Below are 24,705 nucleotides of genomic sequence, written 5' to 3'. Positions count from 1 at the left end.
GCAGGCCTACTTGTTGTTCCTAGAGTATTTAAAAGTAGAATGGGAGGCAGAGCCTTCAGCCTTTCTCACTCACTAGGTGTTAATAGACCTCTCTGCATTAATCACACTTTTTATTGCTTGCTCATAGAGGGTCATTGATTGTTGGGTTTTTCTCTGTATGTGTTATTGTAGGGTCGACCTTACAATATAAAGCACCTTGAGGCGACTGTTTGTGTGATTTGGCGCTGTATAAATAAAATTGTGAGATTTCATCAGAGATGTAAAAATTGCAGCTGATGTTACTGTGTCAAAGTTACCGAGGCTGGAACACAGAAACATTAAATAGATTTTTTCCTCACCTAATTTATTTATTTTTTCCAGCATAAAAACCTTTTAAAAATATGCTTTAGTTCAGATTTTAATCCAGAAATTCAGTAATGAACATATAAAGATCACCTGTGCAAAAATTTCTGTTTCTAAAGTGAAAAAGTAAAAAAATTATAGCACTTTTAATAAATGTTTAGGTGTTTCCAGCCCGGCCCAATTTTGGCACACCTTGGACACCATATGTAAGTAGTAGGCGAGGGCTGGTTCTTTTAGGTTCAGCTAACAAGATGGTGTATCGGTCAGAATACAGGAAGGAGGACAAGAGGCTGTCACAGTCAGCTAGTTTATTGTCACCTCAATGCTCAGTGTTGCCAGCAGTTTGTAGTAACATATGTTGCCATTAGACTAAATATATGTCACACCAGCAGTGGTTCAATAATAATAATAATGGATTGGATTTATATAGCGCTTTTCTAGGCACCCAAAGCGCTTTACAATACCACTATTCATTCTCTCTCGCATTCACACACTGGTGGAGGCAGCTTCAACTAATATAAACTCAAACAATATCTAATATGATAAACCTACACATGCATGCATGCATATACATGTCCATGACATAATATATAATAACTCAAATTATGCAAATATTACATAACTTGGTTCAAACACACAGAGAACACCACGTGAAAATGTGCTGCTACAACTCAGTAGAAAGTAATTCAAGCTGCAGCAAATCTCGAGATTGCAAATAAACATATTTAAGGTAAGTTAGTTTTCAAGTTGCTATACATCAATACAACCATTACATCCCAAATTGTAATAATATGTATGCATTAAGTCCGTAGTAACTACATAAATTGGAAAAAGGTGCAATAAACTAAATAAAAAAAAGAATTGAAAATCGTTTGTGAGTGAAAGAGACAGACATGTACAGACTGAACTGTTCAACAGTCAGTGTTTCTCTAACAGGACGACCCTCTTTACACTCAGCACAGACACACTGAGGCACCACTTTCTAACCAAAACCCAGGATAAAGAGTATCAGTGAATGTGGTGTTGAAGGTGTGGAGGTGGATCAGAGTGTCAGAGACTCTGTAGAAGGACAGAGTGCCAGCAGGACAGTCCACATACACTGCTACTCTGTTAGAGACGGAGGAGGAGGAGGAGGAGGAGGAGATGGATGCTCGATTGTTATTGTGACAGACAGCATCAGGACCATCTTTAATGCAGTCCAGACTCCAGGACTGATCGTTGTATCCAAAAACACAGTTGTACGTCTCTCCTTTCCTTCTGATTCTTCTGTAACTCACTGATATATCAACCAGTCCTCCCCATTCGACCTCCCAGTAACAGCGACCAGTCAGACCATTTGTGCACAGCAGCTGGGGACGAACATCGAATCTGTCTGGATGATCAGGATACGACTGAACCTCCTCCACATGTGTCACCTTCCTGTTGTTGTCGGACAGTTGGAGCTTTGTGTTCACTGTGTTTGTGTCGACTGTGAGTTGACAGGAATCTGATGGAGAGAACAAAAACAATCCAGCTGCAGTTATTGATCCATCATCTGTTCATTGATTGAACAGATGATGGATCAGAGATGTGAATGTGTGCTGCTTTGTTTTCATGAATCCCATTAAAAACACACTTACACTTCCTCAGACCTGGTGTCAACCATTGTTCTCCAGCAGGCTCCACCCTGAAAGGAGGAGGGGGGTCAGAGCAGCACAGTCAGCATGCACACATGGACATTACATGGCTCTCATACACAGACTGATAGTGTTAGGATGGAAAATGATTAAATAAAGCTGCTTTTGCTTGATGGTTTATACACATTTCTATTGTGCTCATACAAATGTGGCACTCCATGTAATAAGGGCCAAACGCATTAATTCAGCAATATTCTTAAATTGAATTATTAAGACTGACATGTAGAGCTTGCAAACATGCTTACACATCAATTGTGGAGTTAGAGTCAGGGGGATATTTTTTCTGGGCTTAGAAAGTCCGAACACAATGTCCCAGATTTAGATAATCAATAGAAAATAAGAGGCTAAGAATTGCTGGATAATATTAGTGCAACAAGGTTAGGCTACGGAGGTGTTTTTCCTTTTTTTCAGGAAAGGAGCAGATGGTAGGACAAGGTCAGACATGGACGGAGTGGAGAAGACCCGCAGGGGAGACGGCAGGAGCACCACATCGCGGTATAAAACTGTATTTCATGCTTACAGGGCCATCCTATTTGTGAAGCAGACCGCGTGTTCACATTGAGGTCCAGCACGCAATAACTTGCAACTTCAACTGCTGAAGCCAATAAAATCTTTCCAAAGATAGTCGTTCTCCTTCCTTAAGAAAGAAAAATGAACACAACAAAGTGGCGACCCTGACGGAGTTTTTCAACTGGTTTCGGTTCAGCTCACAGAAAGCCTTCAAAATAAAGGTAAGCAGAGCCTGTTGTTTATATCGAAATCTGGATACCAAAGTAGAGGACGTACGCCCTGACGGCACCATGAATTTTACTTTATGGCCAAATTCTTCCAGATCTTTGATATAAAGGCTGATTTGTTTTGGTATTGCCCAGTGCCTGGTCAGTGTCTTGCTCAATGGTCAGGTTGGGACTGCCAGTAAGAGTTATAAGACAAAAGGTACATCAGTCCAAAAATTGGAATAGACTGTCCATATTAGACAAAATTCTCAGCACATATAAATCAACAGGGATACAGAAAGGAGTTCCAGATGAATAAAAATTCATTCAAAGCCTTCTGTTGATCGCTTTCATTTCTTTTACCTTTTTTATTTACCTTTAACCTTTTGTATTGTTTATATTGTCTGTTTTGTTACTTAGTGTTCTTCTTGATGCATTTCTCAATCATCCAGGTAAGTAAATCTCCAAAAGTTGATTCTGTTCATCTGGACATAGCGTTTTGTGGGAGAAACGTTTCGTCATCATCCAGGTGACGTCTTCAGTCTCAGCTGACTGCAGGTTTCAATCTTATAAACAGTAAATTTGCATAATGACTGAAACCAGCCCACTGAAGGAACAATGGGCTGGGAGGTCAGTATCATAATTATGCAAATTCTCATCCCCATTGATCAACAACCACTGATCAAGGGCCATTGATTAAATGGGCCTTGTCCATGAGTACCATTCACAGAGAGTTTGGATACTTAGCGTTCTGTTTATTTTTACCTTCATGTTCAGCTCTTTGTGACGGCCTGTCTACAAAAAGCGCTTAATAAGTACACGTTACTTACTTATAAATTGGCAAACCCAACAGTTAACGGGTTTGAGTCTATAGTACTTTGCATAACACCCAATAAGGATTTTAGCTGTATTAATTATGTTCATTACAATGTGCAGAAATGGGCTAACCTGACCAGGAATGCAATAGCTGGACTGTCAGAAAAGTTGATGTCAACGTCAGTTATGACAGTCCAGATCAGGATAGCTTTAGTTATGCTTTTGGCAAAAAATTGGACACATTGGGTGTGTCCAATGCCTGGGTCGGCTTGTTGTATGTATATTTCAAATTATACAGCTCTGGACGGGTCAGTTACCAGGGCACCGGAAGGATTATGGAAACTGTCACATGAGATGAAAGAATTTTCTGGGATTGATGTTGTCAGATCTCATGTTTGAGGACTCTTATAAACAGATTGATAACAACGGCAGTAAAGGACGAACACGTGCCACCAAACTATCAGATGCCATTGCTGGTTGGGGTCGGGTGAGGAGGACTCAGGACTGAGTCGAGAGATAAGTTGGAGCCCCAGATGTTGAGAAGTAGAAGGGCTAAATATGTATTGCTCATTTGGTGCTTAGGCTTTTATTATCAAAAGAAACACTGAATCCTTTTAGAAGATAAAATGTCTGTTTGTTTGATGCGTCTGTCTGTAAGACCCAGTAACTACGTGAAGAAGGCCGACAGCTGATTTAGCACTGACTCGACCAGAAGACTGCTCTCCAGTTAAGGCTGAAAGGCTGAGTATCACACTGGATGGGAAGCTGTGGGATAGCAGGCTGAACGAAACACATGTTCCTTTGATTCACACGTAGAATATATGTGAAAGGGAGAGAATCAGAGAACTCTATCATTCCCTGAGGAAATTAAAATTCATCCTCCTCTATCAGACATTCTCTCCATACCTGAGAGTGTCCAGTCTCCAGTCTGGATCCTTAAGTCCAGCCGACAGCAGCTTCATTCCCGAGTCTCCTGGATGATTGTAACTCAGGTCCAGCTCTCTCAGATGGGAGGGGTTGCAGCTCAGAGCTGAGGCCAGAGACGTACAGCCTTCCTCTGTGATCAGACAGCCTGACAGACTGCAGACAGAACAACGTGTGAACACTTTTTTGTTGTTGCTGTGTTGTTGTTTTTTTCTTTTTTTTGAGCTTGAATGCCACGCACCCATTCCACGCATTCAGGTAATGTTAGCTTTATTTATAGCAGCAGCAATTGAGAACACATAATGAGGTATAATTAGTTGGGTTTTTATGCCCATTGTTAATCAGCGGTGCCAGCTTTGTCTTTCACAGTGATAAGGCCATGAGGGTTCTGCCCAGTATCTTTGCTGTTCCTAGGACTGCACTCTTCTGGACGCAGATCTCAGACGTCATTCCTGGGATCTGCTGGAGCCACTCGCCCAGTTTGGAGGTCACTGCCCTCGCTGCTCCAGTTACCAAGAGAACCACTGTTTCCTTCACCCTCGACATCTTTTTGAGCTCATCTCACAGCCCGTCGTATTTTTCAGGTTTCTCATATTACTATCACTCAGCTACATCTATCACTATGGCTGTCTTCATCTGCTTTTTCTATCGCCTCCTTTAGCCAACTGATGATCTCACCAGTGGGGAAGGGCATAGGTATTGATTGTCCAGATCTTGTTCTTCCCATTCGGCTGACTGCTCAGAACTTGTGGTCGCAGCTTTCCTGGAAGCCACATTTGCCTGTGGGATTCCCAGGTACTTGCAACTATTTTCAATGTCTCATGGTCTTTTTTGCATTTCCTGCAGTTTTTCCTTAATCTATCATTCATAGCAATGAAAGGGAATTAGTATATCACAAGCACAAAATAGCCCTAAATTCTCTAAATGGACGGTGAATGAATTCACTTTTTAAACATGCAAAAATATGAAATATGAAAAAAGTCTACAGTACCCAGAGTCTAACACTATGCAAAAGGTTAAACAAAAATAATTTGACAATTATATGATTGGTAGCTGTTTAAATATTAATACAATTTAATGTTTTATGGCTGATTCCTGACCTGAGAAATTCCAGTTTACAATGTGGATTTTTCAGTCCTGCAGAGAAAAGCCTCACTCCTGAATCCCACAGGTCATTGTTACTCAGGTCCAGCTCTCGGAGACTAGAGGACTGGAAGTTGAGAGCAGACAGAACTTCACAGCTTCTCCCTGAAAGGTTGCAGCCACTCAATCTGAAAAGCAAGATTTGTGATAAGATTAAATTACTGTAAATGCTGAACCTAGACAGCCCAATTCATGGTTAAGAAAATAATCTAAAATTTGAGTTAAAACAAATCTAATAAAACATTTTAAATTTTCTTTGTGAAAACACAAATCAAGCTCTGTCTAAATATACCTGTTGGCATAAACAGAAGGCACTATTGGTCACTTTCTTGGCCCAAACAAATCTCTTCTAAGGGACACTTAAGTGTTGCACCTCCACCAGATGCTTTTGGTCAGTAAGCTTCTGGTATGATCACACTTGTTGGAAAGTTCATAGCAGAAATGAAAAAGGAGATAACCGACTACACTGAAGGCGAGTTATAAACTGAGCTATGATTAGCTAACTAAAGTATGTGTAATTGATATAAAGAACAAAACTCCTGTCCTTGAAGACAACATTGTGAGTGAAAAACACGAGGCTAGCAAATCTCGGAGACAAGGATCAGATCTAGAATGCATGCAGAAAGTATTCACAGCAGTTCAGTTTTCTCCAAGTTGTCATGTTAGAGCCTCATTCCAAAATGAATCACACCAATCATGCCTTGCTGGCTTAAAAGACTGTGCTGTTAGTCATTAGATTGTTGTTGTTGGTATGTGTTGGGCTATTAAATAAAGCAGCATGCTGAAAAGCATGAAACTGTGGTTGGGTCTGCTGTGTGATGTTTACAGTGGCGCCAAAACCCAGGAGGGGGCGTGGCAGACCCAAGACCGGGCCAGCCAGGGAAGGAGCTGGCCCAAAAAGTGGCCGAGCTGGCAGGCAGCGGTGTCTCGCCACCCGTGGGAAGAACTACAAAACTGATCCGAGTGCCGGATGCAGCGAATCATGAGTCTAGCAGCTCAGATTAGTTCCTGGCCGCCACCCCCGCCACCCCCACCTATGACCCTCAACTGCACAGCGCCTGTTCTGGCCTCCAGGGTGAAACCAGCCAGGATGCAGCCTGTCAGCGCACCCATCACTACTCCTTGGGTGGGAGCGGCTGTTGGCCGGCAGGGGCCTGCACCCGTCATGGCCCCGGAGGAGGGCCGCAGAGCGACAGGTGTGTCTTCACGGACCGGCCAGAGGCAGCGCGAGGGGCCTCTCCAGCCAGAGGTGGAGGTCGAGGAGGCGCTGCGAGGGGCATCTAAAGCAGGTGGTGGAGGTCGAAGCGTGCAAGGGTCGTGCTACTCCTGAGGTCACCGTGCTGGCCAGTCTAGCGGTGTCCTGAGGTCAGCACGCCAAGTGGTCCTGCATGCCGGCCACCTGCCAAGCCACGTGGGAGCCTCTACTTACATCTGCAATCGCCACATGGGTGGCCCCCGTCACCAGTGCCACGGATACGTGGGTAGCCACCTGAACTCACACTTCCCTATCGCTGAGCCGCTGTAGGGGAGATGGACTCACCTGTACGGCATATGCAATCCCGGCTCACGCTGCAAGCTGTGGAGCTGCAGCTGTGGAGCTGCAGCTGACTGTGTGTGTACAGCAACCGGGAAAAAGTGTTAAATACAGCAGGATGCAAACTGTGAAACTGTGGTTGGTTCTGCCGTGTGCTGTTTACAACCCATAGTGACAAAGTAAAAAAAAAAAGTCTGCTTGAAAAATTTTCAGAAACTTATTTAAAATGAAACAACCAAAAAATAAATAAATAAAACGTATAAGCAAGTATAAGCAAGTATTCACAACCATGCCACTCAAAATTAAGCTCAGGTGTATCCCGTTTCCACTGATCATTTGTTAGATATTTCTACAAGTTGAATAGAGTCCACCAGTTGACTGGCTGTGATTTTTAAAGGCACAGGCTTGTTTATATACGGTCCCATTTTTGAGAGAGCATTTCAGAGCAAATAGAGAGGTGACCAAAGATCTGATGTGAACTCTTTGGCCAGAATGCCAAATGTCGTGTCTAAAGGAAACCAGCTAAAGGTCATCACCTGGCCAATACCATCTCTACAGGTGAACAAGTGGTGGCATCAGGATGCTGTGGGGAAGGTTTATGGCAGCAGGAACCAGGAGACTAGTCAGGGAAAGATGAATGCAGCAATTTAAAGACATGTCTTTGATAATCGAGAGGCTCGAGAGGACCTTTGACAGCTGAATTATTTTGAATATTTCACAAATTCAAAAAGGAATGACCACATATTTACTTACAGAGCTCTGTTGGAGGCTTTGACCACTGGTAGCAGTCTCAGAAGAGCCTCCTCTGAAGCAGAGTATTTATTCAGGTCAAACACATCCAGATCTTTTTCTGATGACAGTAAGATGAAGACCAGAGCTGACCACTGAGCAGGAGACAGTTTATCTGTGGAGAGACTTCCTGAACTCAAGGACTGCTGGATCTCCTCCACTAGAGAACGATCATTTAATTCATTCAGACAGTGGAACAGATTGATGCTTTTCTCTGTAGACAGATTCTCACTTAGCGTCTTCTTGATGTACTGGATCATTTCCTGATTGGTCTGTGAGCTACTTCCTGTCTGTGTCAGCAGGCCTCGTAGGAGGGTCTGGTTGGTCTGCAGTGAAAGACCCAGGAGGAAGCGGAGGAACAAGTCCAGATGTCCATTTGGGCTCTGTAAGGCCTTGTTCACAGCAGTTTGGTAGAAGTTTTTCTCTGTAGATTCTCTTGTGTCAGAGTTCTTGAAGGTTGTTTGTTGTTCTTCCAGCAGATTGAGTCCAGAGTTGATGAAGGTCAGATGGACATGAAGAGCAGCCAGAAACTCCTGAACACTCAGATGGATGAAGCAGAACACCTTGTCCTGGTACAGTCCTCTCTCCTCTTTAAAGATCTGTGTGAACACTCCTGAGTACACTGAGGCTGCTCTGATATCGATGCCACACTCTGTCAGGTCTGATTCATAGAAGATCAGGTTTCCTTTCTGCAGCTGATCAAAAGCCAGTTTTCCCAGAGACTCAATCATCTTCCTGCTCTCTGGACTCCAGTGTGGATCTGTCTCAGCTCCTCCATCATACTTGACCTTCTTCACTTTGGCCTGAACCACCAGGAAGCGGATGTACATCTCAGTCAGGGTCTTGGGCAGCTCTCCTCCCTCTCTGGTTTCCAGCACATTCTCCAGAACTGTAGCAGTGATCCAGCAGAAGACTGGGATGTGGCACATGATGTGGAGGCTTCGTGAAGTCTTGATGTGGGAGATGATCCTGCTGGACTGCTTCTTATCTCCAATTCTCTTCCTGAAGTACTTATTCTTCTGTGGGTCAGTGAACCCTCTGACTTCTGTCACCATGTCAACAAACCCAGGAGGGATCTGATTGGCTGCTGCAGGTCGTGTGGTTATCCAGAGGCGAGCAGAGGGAAGCAGTTTCCCCCTGATGAGGTTTATCAGCAGCACATCCACTGAGGTGGACTCTGTAACATCAGTTAGGATTGTAGTTTTGTGGAAGTCCAGAGGAAGGCGACACTCATCCAGACCATCAAAGATGAACACAACCTGGACGTCTTCAAAGCTGCAGATTCCTGCTTCTTTGGTTTCAGTAAAGAAGTGATGAACAAGTCCCACCAAGCTGAACTTTTCCTCTTTCAGCACATTCAGCTCTCTGAAAGTGAATGGAAACATGAACTGGAAGTCCTGGTTGGCTTTGCCTTCAGCCCAGTCCAGGGTGAACTTCTGTGTTAGGACAGTTTTCCCAATGCCAGCCACTCCCTTTGTCAGCACAGTTCTGATTGGCTCATCTCTTCCAGGTGGGAGTTTAAAGATGTCTTCTTGTCTGATGGTTGTTTCTGGTCTGTCTGGTTTCCTGGATGCTGTTTCCATCTGTCTGACCTCATGTTCATCATTGACCTCTGCAGTCCCTCCCTCTGTGATGTGGAGCTCTGTGTAGATCTGATTCAGAAGGGTCGGGTTTCCTGCTTTAGCGATGCCCTCAAACACATGCTGGAACTTCTTCTTCAGTGCAGACTTGAAATGATGTTGAAAACCTTCAGTGGGAATTTCTAAAAAACAAATTAATTAAATCTCAGTCAAGAATTTATTAAGTACACATGCATGTTGTCCATCTGCAAGATATTAGTTAATTTAGCATTCATTAACCAGCTCTAATCTTTATCTGTTTCTTACTGCGCAGCAGACGGTCAGCCAGCTCCTCCTCATTCAGTCTCCTCAAGAAGTCCACTGTGATCTTCACAAATGCCTCTCTGCTTCTGCTCTTCTCATCATCCTCCCTCTGACTCTCTAAGCATTCTGGGTAATCTGGACTCAGAAGCTTCTGGATCTTCTTCAGCTCGTTCTTCACAAACGTGATGATGTTGTCCTCCAGCAGCTGGAACAGAATACTTTATGAATGAGCCAATCAGACTGAAATCATCAGATCCATGTTGGACACACTGACACCCCGCTGGTCTACAAAGAGCAGCATGGAGATGACTGTGAACAGAATAGATGTAGAAGTAGTTGTTGTACATGTACAGACCATAAATATGGAGTCCAGCTGTGTTTGATGGGCAGTCTGACCACGTTGAACCTCTGAGCTCTCCTGGTCCACTCTGTGGAGGAATTATCATCAATTCAGCCAGTGATATTTTGACAAAGACATTTATTTAGATGACTGCTCTTAGTCGTATATGGCTATGATTTCAGCTGATCGTACTAAAAATCAACAGCTCAGCTTAGTTTCTTATTACTTTAATTTTCCCAACTAAAAGCCAACATCAGCTGCTAACAAATTCTCTTTGGATGACAGTTGTAAAGAAAACATAATGAAATAGTTAAATAACAATCAATCGTCTAAGATATGATTAATTCCTCTCTCAGCTCAACGACCATCCGGTCGTTAAGTCTGACGTCACTAGCCGTGTCTGGGCCTAAACTCCGCTGCAGGTCCATATATCAAACGATCACTATGGCATTACTGAGAGTTGTCTAAACTGTCTAAAGTCTTTCATCTTTAATAAAATGATCAGCGTTCTGCTCTACCAGGTGTAACAATTGAGTTTAACATCCAGGCATCCATGAAAACGGAATTTATGACATTTAACGAAGTTAGAAGTTAGCAGGAAGTTAGCTTGCTAGCTTCTATCTAAATACAATATAGCATGTCCTGACTGCAGGGTTTTGGAAACAAATTAAAACGTACAGCTCTGTTATCACTTCCAACATAAATGAAGACAGAAAACTAAACAGCAGTGACGTTTGTAGGGTTACTGAAGTTGGGCTAGCTGCTATTTAATGATGTGCTACGTGACCGCTAGCGACACAGCTATGTTAGCATAATATAAACAAGCTAACTTTTTTTCCACTCAATAAAAGTTAACGTGAGTGTTCTCGGTGGTCAGGAACAAATGTAATCGCATGGCAGGATGCTGTAAAAGGACCAAACTTCAGCCAGAAGAACAACTGAGATAATCCATCCACAATACGAGGTTAGTCATTCATATACTGCTGCATGGGCTGGGCTGTAGTTACATCCTAAGGTTTTAAAAACTGAGCTTAAATAAATGATTAGCGGTAATAAAAGCCGAGGGAGGTCAACAGTGATCACTGACTGTTTTAGGAGCTTTTTGAGATCAAATAGAAGAAAATACAAAACATTAAACATGTTAACAACACAAAAGCCATATTAAACGCAGACTACTTTAGGCCCGGAAGTAGGATTCATCACATCATCACTTAACGACCGGATACTTGAAGTAGATAATTATGCCTCTCAAACTTCACCATTTTTTGGATCATCGTGTTGGACACGAGTACAGAGCTGCTAACTGTCTCTGACTCATCTGTGTCCTGGTAAACAACCACATTCATATCCAAGAGGTTGAAATCTCACAGTTTTGTCATAAACGAACCACAGAGAGGTTCCTGTACTAACGTTAACAATATGGTTTGGATCAGACGATGGGATGAATCGTTCAAACCCTGAGTCAGGATGCTCAGGTGTCATTTGGTAGCAGAACGTTTGTGGTATACAGAACCAGTATGTGCAATGGTTTGGGCCTCCTGCTTTATTTAGTTTTAAAATGGGTCAGTCAGTTACAGTGTTGGAAGGTTTCTTGTAATTAAAACAATAAACTTTGTTTTTAAATGAATGAGATGCTCTATAGTTTTTAGTTTCTCAATGTTTTGTCGATATATCCGTGAGATCTTCAACTAACACCTCCAGCAGACCTTCAAGAGAGGTTCGTTCTGAGTTCCTGAAGACTCTGGACGTTCTAGCGCTGTGTTGGTTGACTCATCTCTACAATGTTGCGTGGTTATCAGGGGCAGTGTCTCTAGATTGACAGACTGTGGTGGTTCCCATCTTTAAGAAGGAGGACCAGTAAGTTGCACTCTTTCCCAGTGGGTGATGGACTCTGTCAGGGCTGCCCTTTGTCACCGGTTCTGTTCAGAATTGCCACGAGGCTTTCACTTGGGTGGTCTCAGAATATCCTCTCTGGTTTTCACAGATGATGTGGTTCTGTTGGCTTCATCGAGTGATGGCCTTCAGCCCACACTGGAATGATTTGCAGCTGAATGTCAGACCTACTAACCCTAACCTGGCAGAGCTCTACTCTTAAAAACGAAACAAAAACACAGAAAAATCTTAATATTCATAAGATGAAAAACACTGCATAGGTGGCACCAACCTGCTTACTTAGTGTTTTTAACAGAAAACAAATGGAAATGTACAGAGTGCACCAGATCTACCCAGTCCTCTTACTCCCACCACAAACCTTACACAAACAGATAAACGAGGAGGTATAACAACATTCAGCAACACCAAGCAGTTAAATCAGCTCTCAAAGAGTTGATGTTACTAGCCGCTCACCTCTCTGCAGCAGACACCTGCTGGACTTTAAAATCAATGGGCTGACGTCTAGACCGGTCACTCTTGAAGGACACACAGCTGGGTCCAGCTTCAAGTCCAGCTGGACTCCCATGGGTCCTGTTAGGGAGGAAACATTTTTTTTTAATTTGCAGCTACAGAAGCTGATGAAGATTAGGATACCTTCATCGTCCTAAAGACAAACTGGATTGCAGGCTGAGCATGAGCAGAAGGAAACTCCAAACTAGTGTTGGCAGTGGGCATGCTGGTTTTGGTCAGTTTAGCCACGAGGCTAAAGTCAAACTACCCACTGCTAGCATTTGTTTCTATAACAGTTCAGGATCCAGATGTCTGATGTCTAAATTTCCACAACTTCTTAAAATAAATAGTTAAAAACAGCCAATTCTGTCAAAATGTGGCTTCAAACCAGATAAAAATGACAGTTACAGCTGAGCCTGTGTGTCCTTTGAGACATTTTAGATCATTTTAAAAACCACGAAGCAAAAAGATCATCATCACTTACAGCAGACAACAAACTGACAGCACAGAGTTCATGTTACTAACAGCTCACCTCTCTGCAGCAGACACAGGCAGGTCTTCTATGGGAGGGCTTTTAGACTTGTCATGCTCTCTGGGTGGAGGTCCAGGTGGGTTCCTGTGAATAATGATGGAGCAGAGATGTGAGTGCTGAGCTGTGACATGGAGTCATGGACAGTTAGAGATGGTCATCTCACCTCTGAGCTTTGGTCTGGCTCTCTCTGGCTCTTTTAGAGGGAGGGGCTCCCTCCTCTCTGTCCTCACACTGATCCATGCTGCTCAATCCAAATCAGCTCACACACACTTTCTACCTTCACCTGCAGAGGAAACACAATCATTCATGTGCACATCAGCTGAGAGCTGCAGAGGTCGTGTCTGATGTGTTGATCTGCTCCATCTGAGTGCAGATAATACGAGGTATCTGCTGTAGTTGTAGGACTGACCATCACATATCAATAAGGGATCAATAATAACAGCAACAAGCAGCGTTATTCTTAGAGACTGTACAGACTTCTACAACCACAGTTTATCAACATTATGTTATTAATTAATGTACTTATGACAGTATCATATTAATGAGAGGAAAAATAACGTTCACATTACAGAAATAAACTGAATGTTGTTCTTGTCCAGAGCGTTCACTGCACTGTGTTTCCTGTTTCCTTTCATTTGATAAAAACTGTAAATGTTCAGAGACAGACGATCAAACTGAGTCGGAGTTGCACTGGCACGTATGGAAAGAATAAAGTACACAATCGTTTACAGCAGCACACCTCAGAGTAACAGAGTACATGTCCAAATATCATCTCTGAGAATCAGCCAGACAGCTTCCTCTGTCACAAACTGCTTTCATCAGTTCACTGCGAGAAGTGTCACAGAGCTGATTTCAGCCTCCAAATCACCCAATCATAATAATCATAGTAAATGCATGTCTGCAGGCATCAGAATATTACGAAGAGTTGTTGGGTTTTCTCTGTTTTACTTGTATTATTGTAGAGTCTTTCCCTCACCCAGTCACACCCCCACATTAAGACATTCGCTGGTTGTTGTAAAAATTAAAATCCTCTTTAGATAATCAGTGTCAGGTGTTACAGAGAATACACAAACATCAACTGTGGGCAGAACTTTGTGCCATCAGAAACTGAATTTGAAGAAGTTAAATTTGAATTGCTCAGATTGAATCTGAATTGTAACTTGAATCAATGCTTTTTAAAACTGAATTTGAATTTGCATGATTTGAAATTCATTATATTTGTTTGATAGTCACTAAATTAAAATTGAATTTTATATTTTGAAAATGAATTCATTTGCTCTGAAACTGTATTTTATCCTTTAAAAATGTAGCTCTCGACTAATTTCAGTTTCAGTTCAACAATTCAGTTTTTCGGGACTTACATCCAGTTCCAGAGTAATCGAGTGCAGATTAATAGAACTACGTTTTGCCAGCTTGTTACTGTCGGGAATCTACAGCATCTTGAGCTGGATTAAGACCTCAGAAGTCATGTTGAATGACCAGCGGGTTGGTAATAAATGTATTACATGTATAGGAACAAGCGTCATGTTAACAAATGATAGCCGTACAGTAACTTTTATGCTTATTGTAGCATAAAAGTTACCTCAGATCCTCGGATCACCTGAAGACACTGAGAATGGGCGCCCCACTCATTTCCTTTCTAACCTTCTCTGTGAGTTACTGCGCAAAGACTTGCTTCCATCTCCACCTGAGCTCGATAGAAAACATTGCTCCCTTGCAGCTAAGCTGCCCGTGGGCCACCCGCCCTGCCCGGTGATCTTTTGTCTCCATCGATACCAGACCGAGGACCTCATCATTTGAGGGCCTGGAGGAGCAGGAGATTCACCTGCTGAGGCGCAACAATCTGTAGTGTGGAAGACTACAATCCTGAGGTCTTTAATCTCTGTTTTTTTTCCTTGTTTTCTCTTCTTTTTCTCTCAACAGCTGATCCAGGAGATTTTTTTCCCTTCTTTCTCTTTATAAGTTTCCTCTCTCACTGTCCCTCTTCCCTCCTGTTCATCTTTTCCTTCCTCTTTCTTTCTCCCTTTCCTGTCCCTCCCCACCAGTCTTCCCCACCAGTTGAAGAGCCCCCCAGGTGGCTCGATGCACCGGCGGCACCCTGCTCCAGGGCTGGGCCCCCATGCACCCACCCGCCCACAACCCCGGCAACACACCAACCAGGATCCAAGCCCCCGAGGCCCGGCCCGGGCCCCAGCCCAGAGACGGAGCGCCCCCAGAACCTCACGCCCATCCCGGACCCACCCAGGGGCAGCCAGGCTACCAGGTCAGTAACCCACGTCCGTCAGCACAGACCCTCCCCTAGCCCCGCTGCACGCAGCCGCGAGGAAACAGTCACCTGAGAGCCAACAGAGCCCCTAACCGGACATGACCGCTACCCTGGGTTGAGCCCCCCAAGGAAGATGCCTCCGGGGAACCCCCCGACGCCCTAAGCCTGTCCCTACCCCCACACCAATCACAACAGTGAAGGCGGGACCAAACTATGACCCCCCACCCCCACTAGGTGATGGAGCTGATAAAAGGGGCCCAGAGCAATTGATCTAATGTGGTGGCAGAGGCTGTGTCAAGACTAATGTGATCTAATAGATAATTTCTATATTGGTTAGAATTAAGATTATTTTTATTTTTCCAGTTCATGAGGACTGTTTTCTTGGCTATGCATAGGGCAGTGAAGATCATATGGGCGATATTCTTTTCTGAAGTGACATTATCTAAGCTGCCCAACAAACACACTAAGGGGGAAGTTGGAATGTTACATTTCAGACACTTCGATAAGTCTTCACATATCTCGCGCCAAAACTTCTGAACTGGTGGACAGAACCAAAGAGCGTGGATGTAATTGTCCGGTGAATTGGTTTGGCAGTGTGAGCAGTTGTTGGTAGACGAAAAGCCCATCTTGAACATCCGATGACCTGTATAGTGCACTCTATGTAGTATTTTGTATTGAATTAATTGAAGACTGGGATTTCTAATTAGATGAAAGGTTTTTAAGCAAATCTGAGACCAGAAGTTTTGGTCTAAGTTAACTGATAAATCCGCTTCCCATTTTGCAATAGGAAGTGATATTGATTCGTCTGTTTTAGAAAGCATTCTGTATATTTTGGATAGTAATTTGGGGGTTTAAGAGTAAGAAATTGAACCACACTTGGTGGTGTTTGTAGTTCAACTTGACCCGGTTTAAATTTCTTTTTTACTATGGATTTAATTTGTTGATATTCTAAAAATCTTTTCTTGTTGATCCCATATTGTGTAACTAGTCCGTCAAATGAAATAAATTCAGTGGCCAGATTTAAAAGCTTTACACCTCAGAGTCACAAACTGACTGCAATGCAATTAATGACTTTCTAGCTAAACTTAACATTCTTGAAATTCCACCAGAATGTAAAACAGGCTGGATGAACCCTTCTTCTAGCTTCTGCTGTCATTTGCACAACTTGGTAATAAATACAGTCAACCAGTATCACACACTTTAAGATACTTGCAAGCCAGGCACTTTATTTGTTCCCAGGTATCAGACTCAAGCCCCCCGCCTCCACCAGCCTCCACTATTAGGAACTATCCAACAATTGAATCCAACCAATAGAGTGCCTCTTGAGCCAAACGCAAAACATTATGGGAAGAAGACTTGGACATGACATGGGCCTGTATACTCACACATGTCAACACAACATCATTATGTGCTCTCCACTGTTTAATCCAGTTCAAAGTGGTGCATACAGCCCACTTTTCAAAATCCAGATGCTCTCATATCCATACTGAACTCACTCCATGTTGTAATTAGGGCAGAGCAATATGGCCAAAAATATTTATCATGATAAATGTTTGAAAATTTGCAATAACGATATAACTGACGCGACACAAAATGCTTTACAACTCCACAACTTTATTATTCCAAAAAACATCACTGATTTTCACTTAAACAAGCAGCTGTTTTTTTATGTGCATGTAATATTATGTTGAAGCACCGTACGTATCACTCCGCGAGGCTCCAGCCTACGATAGCTGTAATGCTCTGTAACTTAGCAAAGTCGTACTAAAACATTCTTGACAGATTTTTGAGCAGCGTGTAGGACATAAAATCTGTACGGTAATAACGACGGCCCGCTTGCAGGCTTTACAAAAACATGTGCTTTGTTGTGTATCTGATGGTAAAGCTAAACCAGTTCCACACCAGTGAAGCTGCAGCATTTTTACAAACCAGTTCTGGTTCATCGTTTCATTCAACGATCCGCTTTCGCCCTTCTCCTTCTCCGTCACCGCCATGTGCGTATGAAAACAAAGGCACTGCGCATGCGCGTGTTACTCATATTCTATCGCCATATTTCATTTTCTTATCGTTGCCCAACATTATTCCGGTGTTACCGTGAACGCTATGATACGGCCTGGGCCTGGTTGTAATTGATGCAAAACTGATCCTCAATGATTTGTTCCCTGTTGGCCAGGAGGGCAGTTTTACTGAGGCGGCGGGACGCTGCCCCTCCCACTCATTAACAGTTGTCATGTGACCTCATGTCTAAAAAAAGAGAGGAGGAAAAAAGAGGAGCACCATGCGACTGAAGTAAGTCTCAGCTTTCTTCTTTAAACAGTTACAAGTTTAACAGTTTTTTTAGTTGTTTTTTTAATTGACCATCACTTTAAGAACTTCATAGTCATCATCATTGTTTACTGAGTGTGTTCATGTTTTCTGCTTGGTAACAGAGGAGGTGGTTTCATCAACTTCCTGTGGTCACAGTCATGTGACTGTTAGCTGTTTAGTGTGAGGTGCAGTATAAAACAGTGAAACCTCAGACTGTCGTCTTCTTCCTGCTCTGGTCAACGGTCATCTTCCTGTTTATTTAACATCTGACAGATTTGATCTTTTCTGATCTTTAAATGTTTGCTTTGCTGAACTTTTGCTCGAGTGGAAAGAAACTGAAATGGTTCCTTCTGAGCTCCTGAAAACACGTCTTTCCTTCTCTTTGTGTTCTGGTACTTTCTCAGCTGCAGGGCCTCGCTCAGTGTTGGGTCAATGAAGGAGTTTTGTGTAGTTCCAGCAGAGACACTAAAACACAACAGCGATTGTGTCTGAACAGACAAACATGAACTAAATGCAGTGAAGCTGCTGTTTGTCTGAGTGTAATCAAATGTCTGAGGGAGCACAGGAACATTCATGTCTTTCCTCTTTTACTCACTGTGAAGGCTGAACCCTCTCTGAAGTCAGCAGCTTCATTTCACACAAAGGGTTAAAGTCGAACATTTTAAACAGGAAGTGATCAGAAGTCTCCACAAGTCTCTGAATCCTGAAACACTGAGAGGAAATCAGCTGTTCAGCTCAGCTGCTGATCATAGTGTCAATATTTCAACCCATCCCCACCAACTCCAGATGTTTGCAGCTGCACATCTATCACATCAAGAAAGTTCTGACAGCAAAAACTGACCAAAGGCTGAAAACACTGTGATCTGTGAGGAGCAACAACCTTTAGACAACAGGAACCCATCAGCAACTCAGAAGCACGTACAAAACACAACAGCAGTGCTCCAGGATGCTAGGGGGCAGTGTTGAGCTTTTGTTACCTCGTGGCTACACAAGCCAGCAAGTACCAACAACCAGATTTGGTGTGTGGTAGTAACAGGTAAATGAACTTTTTTTTTTTAACTTATTTGAATATATATGAGTGCTTGTGTACAAATACACAAACAATACACACATGCTTTCAATTGTGTAATTTAAGTGATCTAGTAGCTCTGCTTTGGAAGTTCAGTTCATGCTAGAAATGTGTTTTGCAGTTTGTACATGTTTTGTCTCTAGGGACCACCGCATATATTTATATATAAACATATATAAATACAACAGACTTCTTTTTTTTTTACATTATAATTCCTTTTGTGCATAATTTTATATTATTGTTAATAATAAATTAATTAAAGCAACAAAACAACCCGAAGAGCCGGTTCTCTAAAAAGAGTCGGAAATCCCATCATCTGCAACTGAAAATAGTTGTGGATGATTACTATACCTTTCTAATGTGACCTTGTTGTCCCTGGCTCTTTCTCTGTCTCCCTCCCGCTCTGTTCCTGTGCTACTGACTGTAACTACCGCCCCTCCCCCCTCTGCCCAGCGCAAAGCACAACACCGGCTCGCGTCGTTCACGTCAAAGATCCGGCTCTGACACATTTCGTTCGCGACCGACACATCACTACTGCGTATATGAATGTGAATCGCATCATTGGCTGGACTATGGGATAAGGTGGCATCGTTCTAATCCCATACAGGAGCAGTCAGTCACTGACTAACACTGCAAAACATGATTGTTAAAGTATTCATTTTAATTTCAAGTCAGGTTAGATTTTTTCTTTTTTGTGCGCAACGCAGAGACCGTGCCAGCAGTGCGCAATTGCGCACAGGGCGCAGCTTAGAGGGAACAATGCCCATCGGCAAGAAATTTACATCAGTCCTTAAAACAGGATTCAAACCTTCCACTTGCAGAGCTGCTAAAACCTGAACCACAAACTTCACCCTGTACTGAAAAAGTCTTCACTGCTATTTTTCTACAGATCATCACTGAAAACATTCAAACTGACTCATCATGGAGTCGTTTTTCCTTCGAACTACAAACAGGACATTAAATGTGTGTTTTAAGACAAAGTCACGCCCACACTGAAAGAAGGATGTGTGTTTAGCACACGTCCTTAACCAACAGCCTGTTGGTCCAGCTGTGAGTCCGTTACCGTGAACTATGGAGCGGCAGATGTGTGCTGGAACTAAGCTGCACACAGCTGATGTTAGCCAGGAAACATTAAAGACTGCTAAGGTTACCTTCACACGGAGCTTCACACGGAGACGATCAGTCAGCAGAAACGGGTAGTTCAGGAAAGAGAAAGTAAAGTTTGAGCAGGAAGGAAACACCCACAGGGTTGTGTAACGTTACCGTTAGAAACTGTCAGTGCTGCATTCAGGTGCAGGTGGGAAACTCCCAAATCTCTGGCAGGTTGTCCAAAGGTGATTTATGTCTGCTGGTTTTCTGGAGGTCAAAACACAAACTGCATGATGTCACTGTGACCACCACAGTGACAGGAAGTGTTTTTATCACAGAAACACTGAAATGATGCTAACGGCTGTCGTTAGGCTCACTGACAGCAGTGCTGATGTGTTCATGTCAAACACTGGCTCAGGTCAGACTCCTTCATCCGTCTCCAGCGTGAAGCCGCCCTCAGACACACAGGAGCTCTGACCTTTGACCTCCTGCTACCTTTTTATAAAAATTTTTTTGTATATTTGAAGCTTCTGATGTGCACGAACATCAGTCCAGCTCCTTTAACTTTGAAGCATCGTGTTGAGTTATTAAAAGCTCTTTGAATTCTGCTTTTATATTTTATGAGCTCCCTGCTCTGTTTGAGCCTCCAGCTAAAATAAAACATCTGAGCTGAGATTAATGTGACGAACACACATTTATGATAACAGTCCCTGTACACTGACACATCAGTGATGTTTGTTTCTGGGTTTGAGGTCAAAGGTCAGCGTCATACCTGCATCATGTTATTGTGTTGAACGTGTCACTGCAGAGGTGTCAGTGTGTGTGGAGTTCGTCTTTGCTCCCTGATGTAGGAATGCCTTCGACTTGTTTGAACTGTTTAATCTGAGTTTGTTACTTTTCAGCTGCAGTAACATGTTGATGCTGTGCATCAGCTCAGCTCCACAAATGACCTTTAGACTGAGGTCACTTCCTGTCACTGTCCTGACAGAGTCTTCAAAGGCTGATGACATCACAGCGACGAAGGCCGCCCTGATCCGTCTCTCCAGCAGACAAACATGATGTGTTTTGGGTTTCAGTCACTAAGTGCCACAGTTTCATCATCGCTTTTTAAAGAGGGAACTTCATCTGACACATTTTCACAGCTTTGAAGTGGAAATGACGCTTTGAAGGAAACACAGAATGGATTTGCCTCCACAAAAGAAACAGGGGCAGACTGAGGATCTTGTTAGAGGAAGAAGATTGGTGAAAAAAGGAGATCTGATGTTAGAAATGAAAGCAAAAGCAGGAGGTGTGTGGACTGTGTGTGTGTTACTGAAATGTTTGAAGTCTGTTTATAAATCCAGTCATGTTTAGTTCAATATATCGATGTGCTGATCTTTACCATGTTGTTCTGTAGTTATCATGACAAATTAGAACAATGGACCAATTAGCCTGTGACAAAGGTGTTGCTGAGCGAAGACGTTCGCATCAACGAGTGCAAACTTGTTCTTGGTAAACAGAATAATCTCAACGAGTCAGGGTTGCACATCTAACATCAATGCTTAAACTTAAAGCTACAGTTGAGATGATAAACAGAGATGTTAACATTACTTACATTGTTATAACAGAAGATTTGCATAACATGGATTTATGAGTTCCAGCTGCAGAAAACCGACTGAACCTGCAACTAACAGCAGCGTGCACGAGCACTTCCTCCTGAGTGTTTGTATGTGAGCAGCGCCCAACAGAAACTGACGCTTTGTGACTGAGCTTCAGGTTTTATTGTTTACTCAACAAGAATTTATGTGTTTTTCTGTTTAATCAATAATCTATAAAAGCTTAAAGGTAGAAAGAAGGGAAACTTACGGTGCCTTCAAAATCTGCAGAGGAAGAATTGTCTCCACGCTCGTGTTGTGTGGCTTCAAATGCTCTCTGGCTGTGTTTTGTTCTCTCCGCCCATTTCATCGAGGAAACACCAGGAAGATAAAATACCACACATGCACAGGCATGTCGCGTAAAAGCAGCACATAGTGATGAAAAGTTAAGCATGATCAGAAATGCTTATGAATAAGCTTAATAAGGTAGAAATAAGCTTTCAGATGCAGACTGGTTTGACAACCTTGGTTTTCTGTAGATGTGACTGCTCAGATAAATGAACTGAATATCAAAGTGCAATGCAAGGGCCTGAAATGTACAGCACAGTGAAAGTTGCAACTTCTCTCAACTCAATTGGGGGACAATATCCTGACTCACATGCTAACACTGAAGGAGGCCATCAGCTGATCAGCCTCACAGGTTCCACGGTAGAAGCACCGCATGGCGAGTTTTCAAGGCAACTTCAAGACTTGAAAACATTTGAGAGTGAACCGTCACTACTGAAGCACATGGTTTCTTCTCCTGTAGTGTGGATAATGCACCCAGTGATGTTCACAGGTCTGTCCCACTACCTGAGTTTTACTCTTCCCACACATGAGGAGACATGCTCAGAGCATCCTAGCCCTCTTTGGATCTACCTGCAGACATTCTCAGTGATGAAGTTCAACAAATCCAGATCCTCTGATCTGATGATCCCCTCTCAGGGTTACAACGCAGACATTCAGCCAGATTTCGCTGCACTTGTTCAAGCCCAAGACAGACTGGATTTTTCTCATTAAACCAGTGAGCTGAATGGAAACATCGTAAGCACATGTTTCTTCTTGTATAAAGTAATTTTATATATTCTAAAGAATCTTTAACATACTGCAGATTTGTGAAGATTAACTAGTTAAAATAAAACAGTGATGTAATGATTTTTTAAAGTTGTTTATTACTTTTAAAGGATTATTTTAATGTCAACCTACATAACAATTCATACATTTACATAAATATCTACAGAATATTCTTAAACTTCTGATTACCAGTAGGAGAGAAATGGGAGAAATTTAATATTTAGCCACATTAAGTTAAAGTTATCAGCGGTTCGCCCCTACAACACTATTCAGATTTTTGATGTGGCCACCTATAGAAATTAATTGCCCAGCCCTGGCCAAGAGAAAGGTCTGAAAAGCTTAAAATCATTATTTTGAAGCTTTCTAAAGTTTGTTTATATTTGTACTATTATTGTTATTATTATTATTATTATTATTATTATTATTATTATTATTATTAGACATGCTTTTTATGCCAATGCAGACCAAGATCCGAGGTGTCACTCACTTAATTACAAGCTGGCATGGCTCTGGTGTCGGCGATCAGGGATCTACTATTCTCTTCTACCTGAGGAGCGACCCGCCTATGGTTGGCTACTTCCAAACACAATCCTGAACTTCTCACCTGCAACTCCTGTCAGTGAGATCTTCAACTCACACCTCCGGCAGAGCTTCAACAGTATTCCGAGGAAGACTGGGGACATTGAGTCCGAATGGACCACGTTCAGCATCTCCATTGCTGAAGCTGCTGCATTGAGCAAGGTGGTTGGTGCCTGTCATGGTTGAAACCCTTGAACCAAATGGTGGACACCAGAGGTGAGGGGAGCCACCAAGCTGAAGAAGGAGTCCTATCGGGCTTAGTTAGCCTGTGGGACTTCGGAGGCAACTGATAGGTACCGACAGGCCAAGCGGAACGTGGCGCGGGCAGTGGCTGAAGCAAAAACTTGTTTGTGGGAGGTGTTCGGAGAGGACATGGAAAAAGACTTTCGGACTGAAGAGATTCTGGCAAACCGTCAGGCGACTCAGGAGGGGAAAGCAGTGCTCTACCTGCACTGTGTATAGTGCGATTGGAGCGCTGCTGACTTCGACAGAGAAAATTGTTGGCCGGTAGAAGGAATACTTCGAGGACCTCCTCAATCCCACTGGCACATCTTTCGTGGAGGAAGCAGAGTCTGATGACGAAGGGGATGACCCGCCAGTCTCTGGGGGCGAGGTCACTGAGGCAGTTAAACAACTCCTTGGTGGCAGAGCCCCTGGGATGGATGAGGCTCGCCCCGAGATCCTGAAGGCTCTGGATGTTGTAGGGCTGTCTTGGTTGACACGCCTCTGCAATGTTGCGTGGCGATCAGGGGCAGTACACCTGGACTGGCAGACCGGGGTGGCGGTTCCTATCTTTAAGAAAGGGGACCGGAGGGTGTGTTCCAACTACAGGGGGATCGCACTCCTCAGCCTCCCTGTGAAAGTCTATGCCAGGGTGCTGGAGAGGAGAGTCCGTCCACTAGTCGAACCTCAGATACATGAGGAACAACGTGGTTTTTGTCTTGGTCATGGAACACTGGACCAGCTCTTTATCCTCTCGAGGATACTCGAGGGCGCATGGGCATTTGCCCAACCATTCTACATGTGTTTTGTGGACTTGGAGAAAGCATTTGACCGTATCCTTCAGGGGGTCCTATGGGGGGTGCTTCGGAAGTATGGGGTGTCTGGCCCATTGATACGGGCCATTCAGTCCTTATACGACCGTTGCAAGAGCTTGGTCCGCATAGCCGGCAATAAGTTGGACTCGTTCTTGGTGGGTGATGGGCGCCGCCAGGGCTGCCCTTTGTTACTGATTCTGTTCATAATTTTATGGAGCACGGTAACTAGTTATTATGCTAAAATCAGGAAGGCATTAATCGTTACTGGGATTTAGATTCGTGTTGCGTTCGACTTACCTCGGAACACGGACCTGGGAATAATGTCACACTCCAGGAAACGGCGTTCTGGTTAGCCTCGTCAGAGAAATCGGGATTCCAATATGGCAATGCCCTCGAAAACAGTTGCTATGCTAGCCCTCTACAAAAACAAATTACTACTAAACACATATGCAGCCATAGCTGGACCCGGTGGGCCGATGATGATTTTTCGTTTTGATGTGCGAATGTTTTTTTTTTTTGTTTTTTTCCGTAACAGTATAAACAATGAAAGGTGGTGGATTGGCCAGATGCTGGCAGATGTGTAAAAATAACTCA

The 24,705-nt window shown here is 43.2% G+C and overlaps 1 protein-coding gene across 3 annotated transcripts; it reads right to left on the bottom strand.

Annotated features, from left to right (window-relative positions):
* Positions 1-633: 633 nt before the first annotated feature.
* Positions 634-21,734, bottom strand: LOC112434987 (NLR family CARD domain-containing protein 3-like). 3 transcript variants are annotated; one of them, XM_076885416.1, is made up of 12 exons: positions 19,871-20,217; positions 18,246-18,361; positions 13,241-13,360; positions 13,078-13,161; positions 12,510-12,626; positions 10,179-10,251; positions 9,827-10,028; positions 7,905-9,702; positions 5,575-5,745; positions 4,457-4,630; positions 1,962-2,008; positions 634-1,828 (listed from the first exon to the last, which is right to left on the bottom strand). In XM_076885416.1, exons 3-12 carry the CDS (start codon positions 13,315-13,317, stop codon positions 1,296-1,298), a joined length of 3,276 nt encoding a protein of 1,091 aa, XP_076741531.1. In that variant the 5' UTR covers positions 13,318-13,360; positions 18,246-18,361; positions 19,871-20,217; the 3' UTR covers positions 634-1,295. The 3 variants fall into 3 exon arrangements, with proteins under 3 accessions (XP_076741531.1, XP_076741529.1, XP_076741530.1); XM_076885414.1 differs by lacking the exons at positions 18,246-18,361; positions 19,871-20,217 and adding an exon at positions 21,654-21,734; XM_076885415.1 differs by lacking the exon at positions 18,246-18,361.
* Positions 21,735-24,705: the final 2,971 nt, after the last annotated feature.

The sequence above is a fragment of the Maylandia zebra genome, linkage group LG6, assembly GCF_041146795.1.
Source record: "Maylandia zebra isolate NMK-2024a linkage group LG6, Mzebra_GT3a, whole genome shotgun sequence".
NCBI classification, from domain to species: Eukaryota; Metazoa; Chordata; class Actinopteri; order Cichliformes; family Cichlidae; genus Maylandia; species Maylandia zebra.
This window is presented reverse-complemented; position numbering and strand designations above follow the sequence as displayed.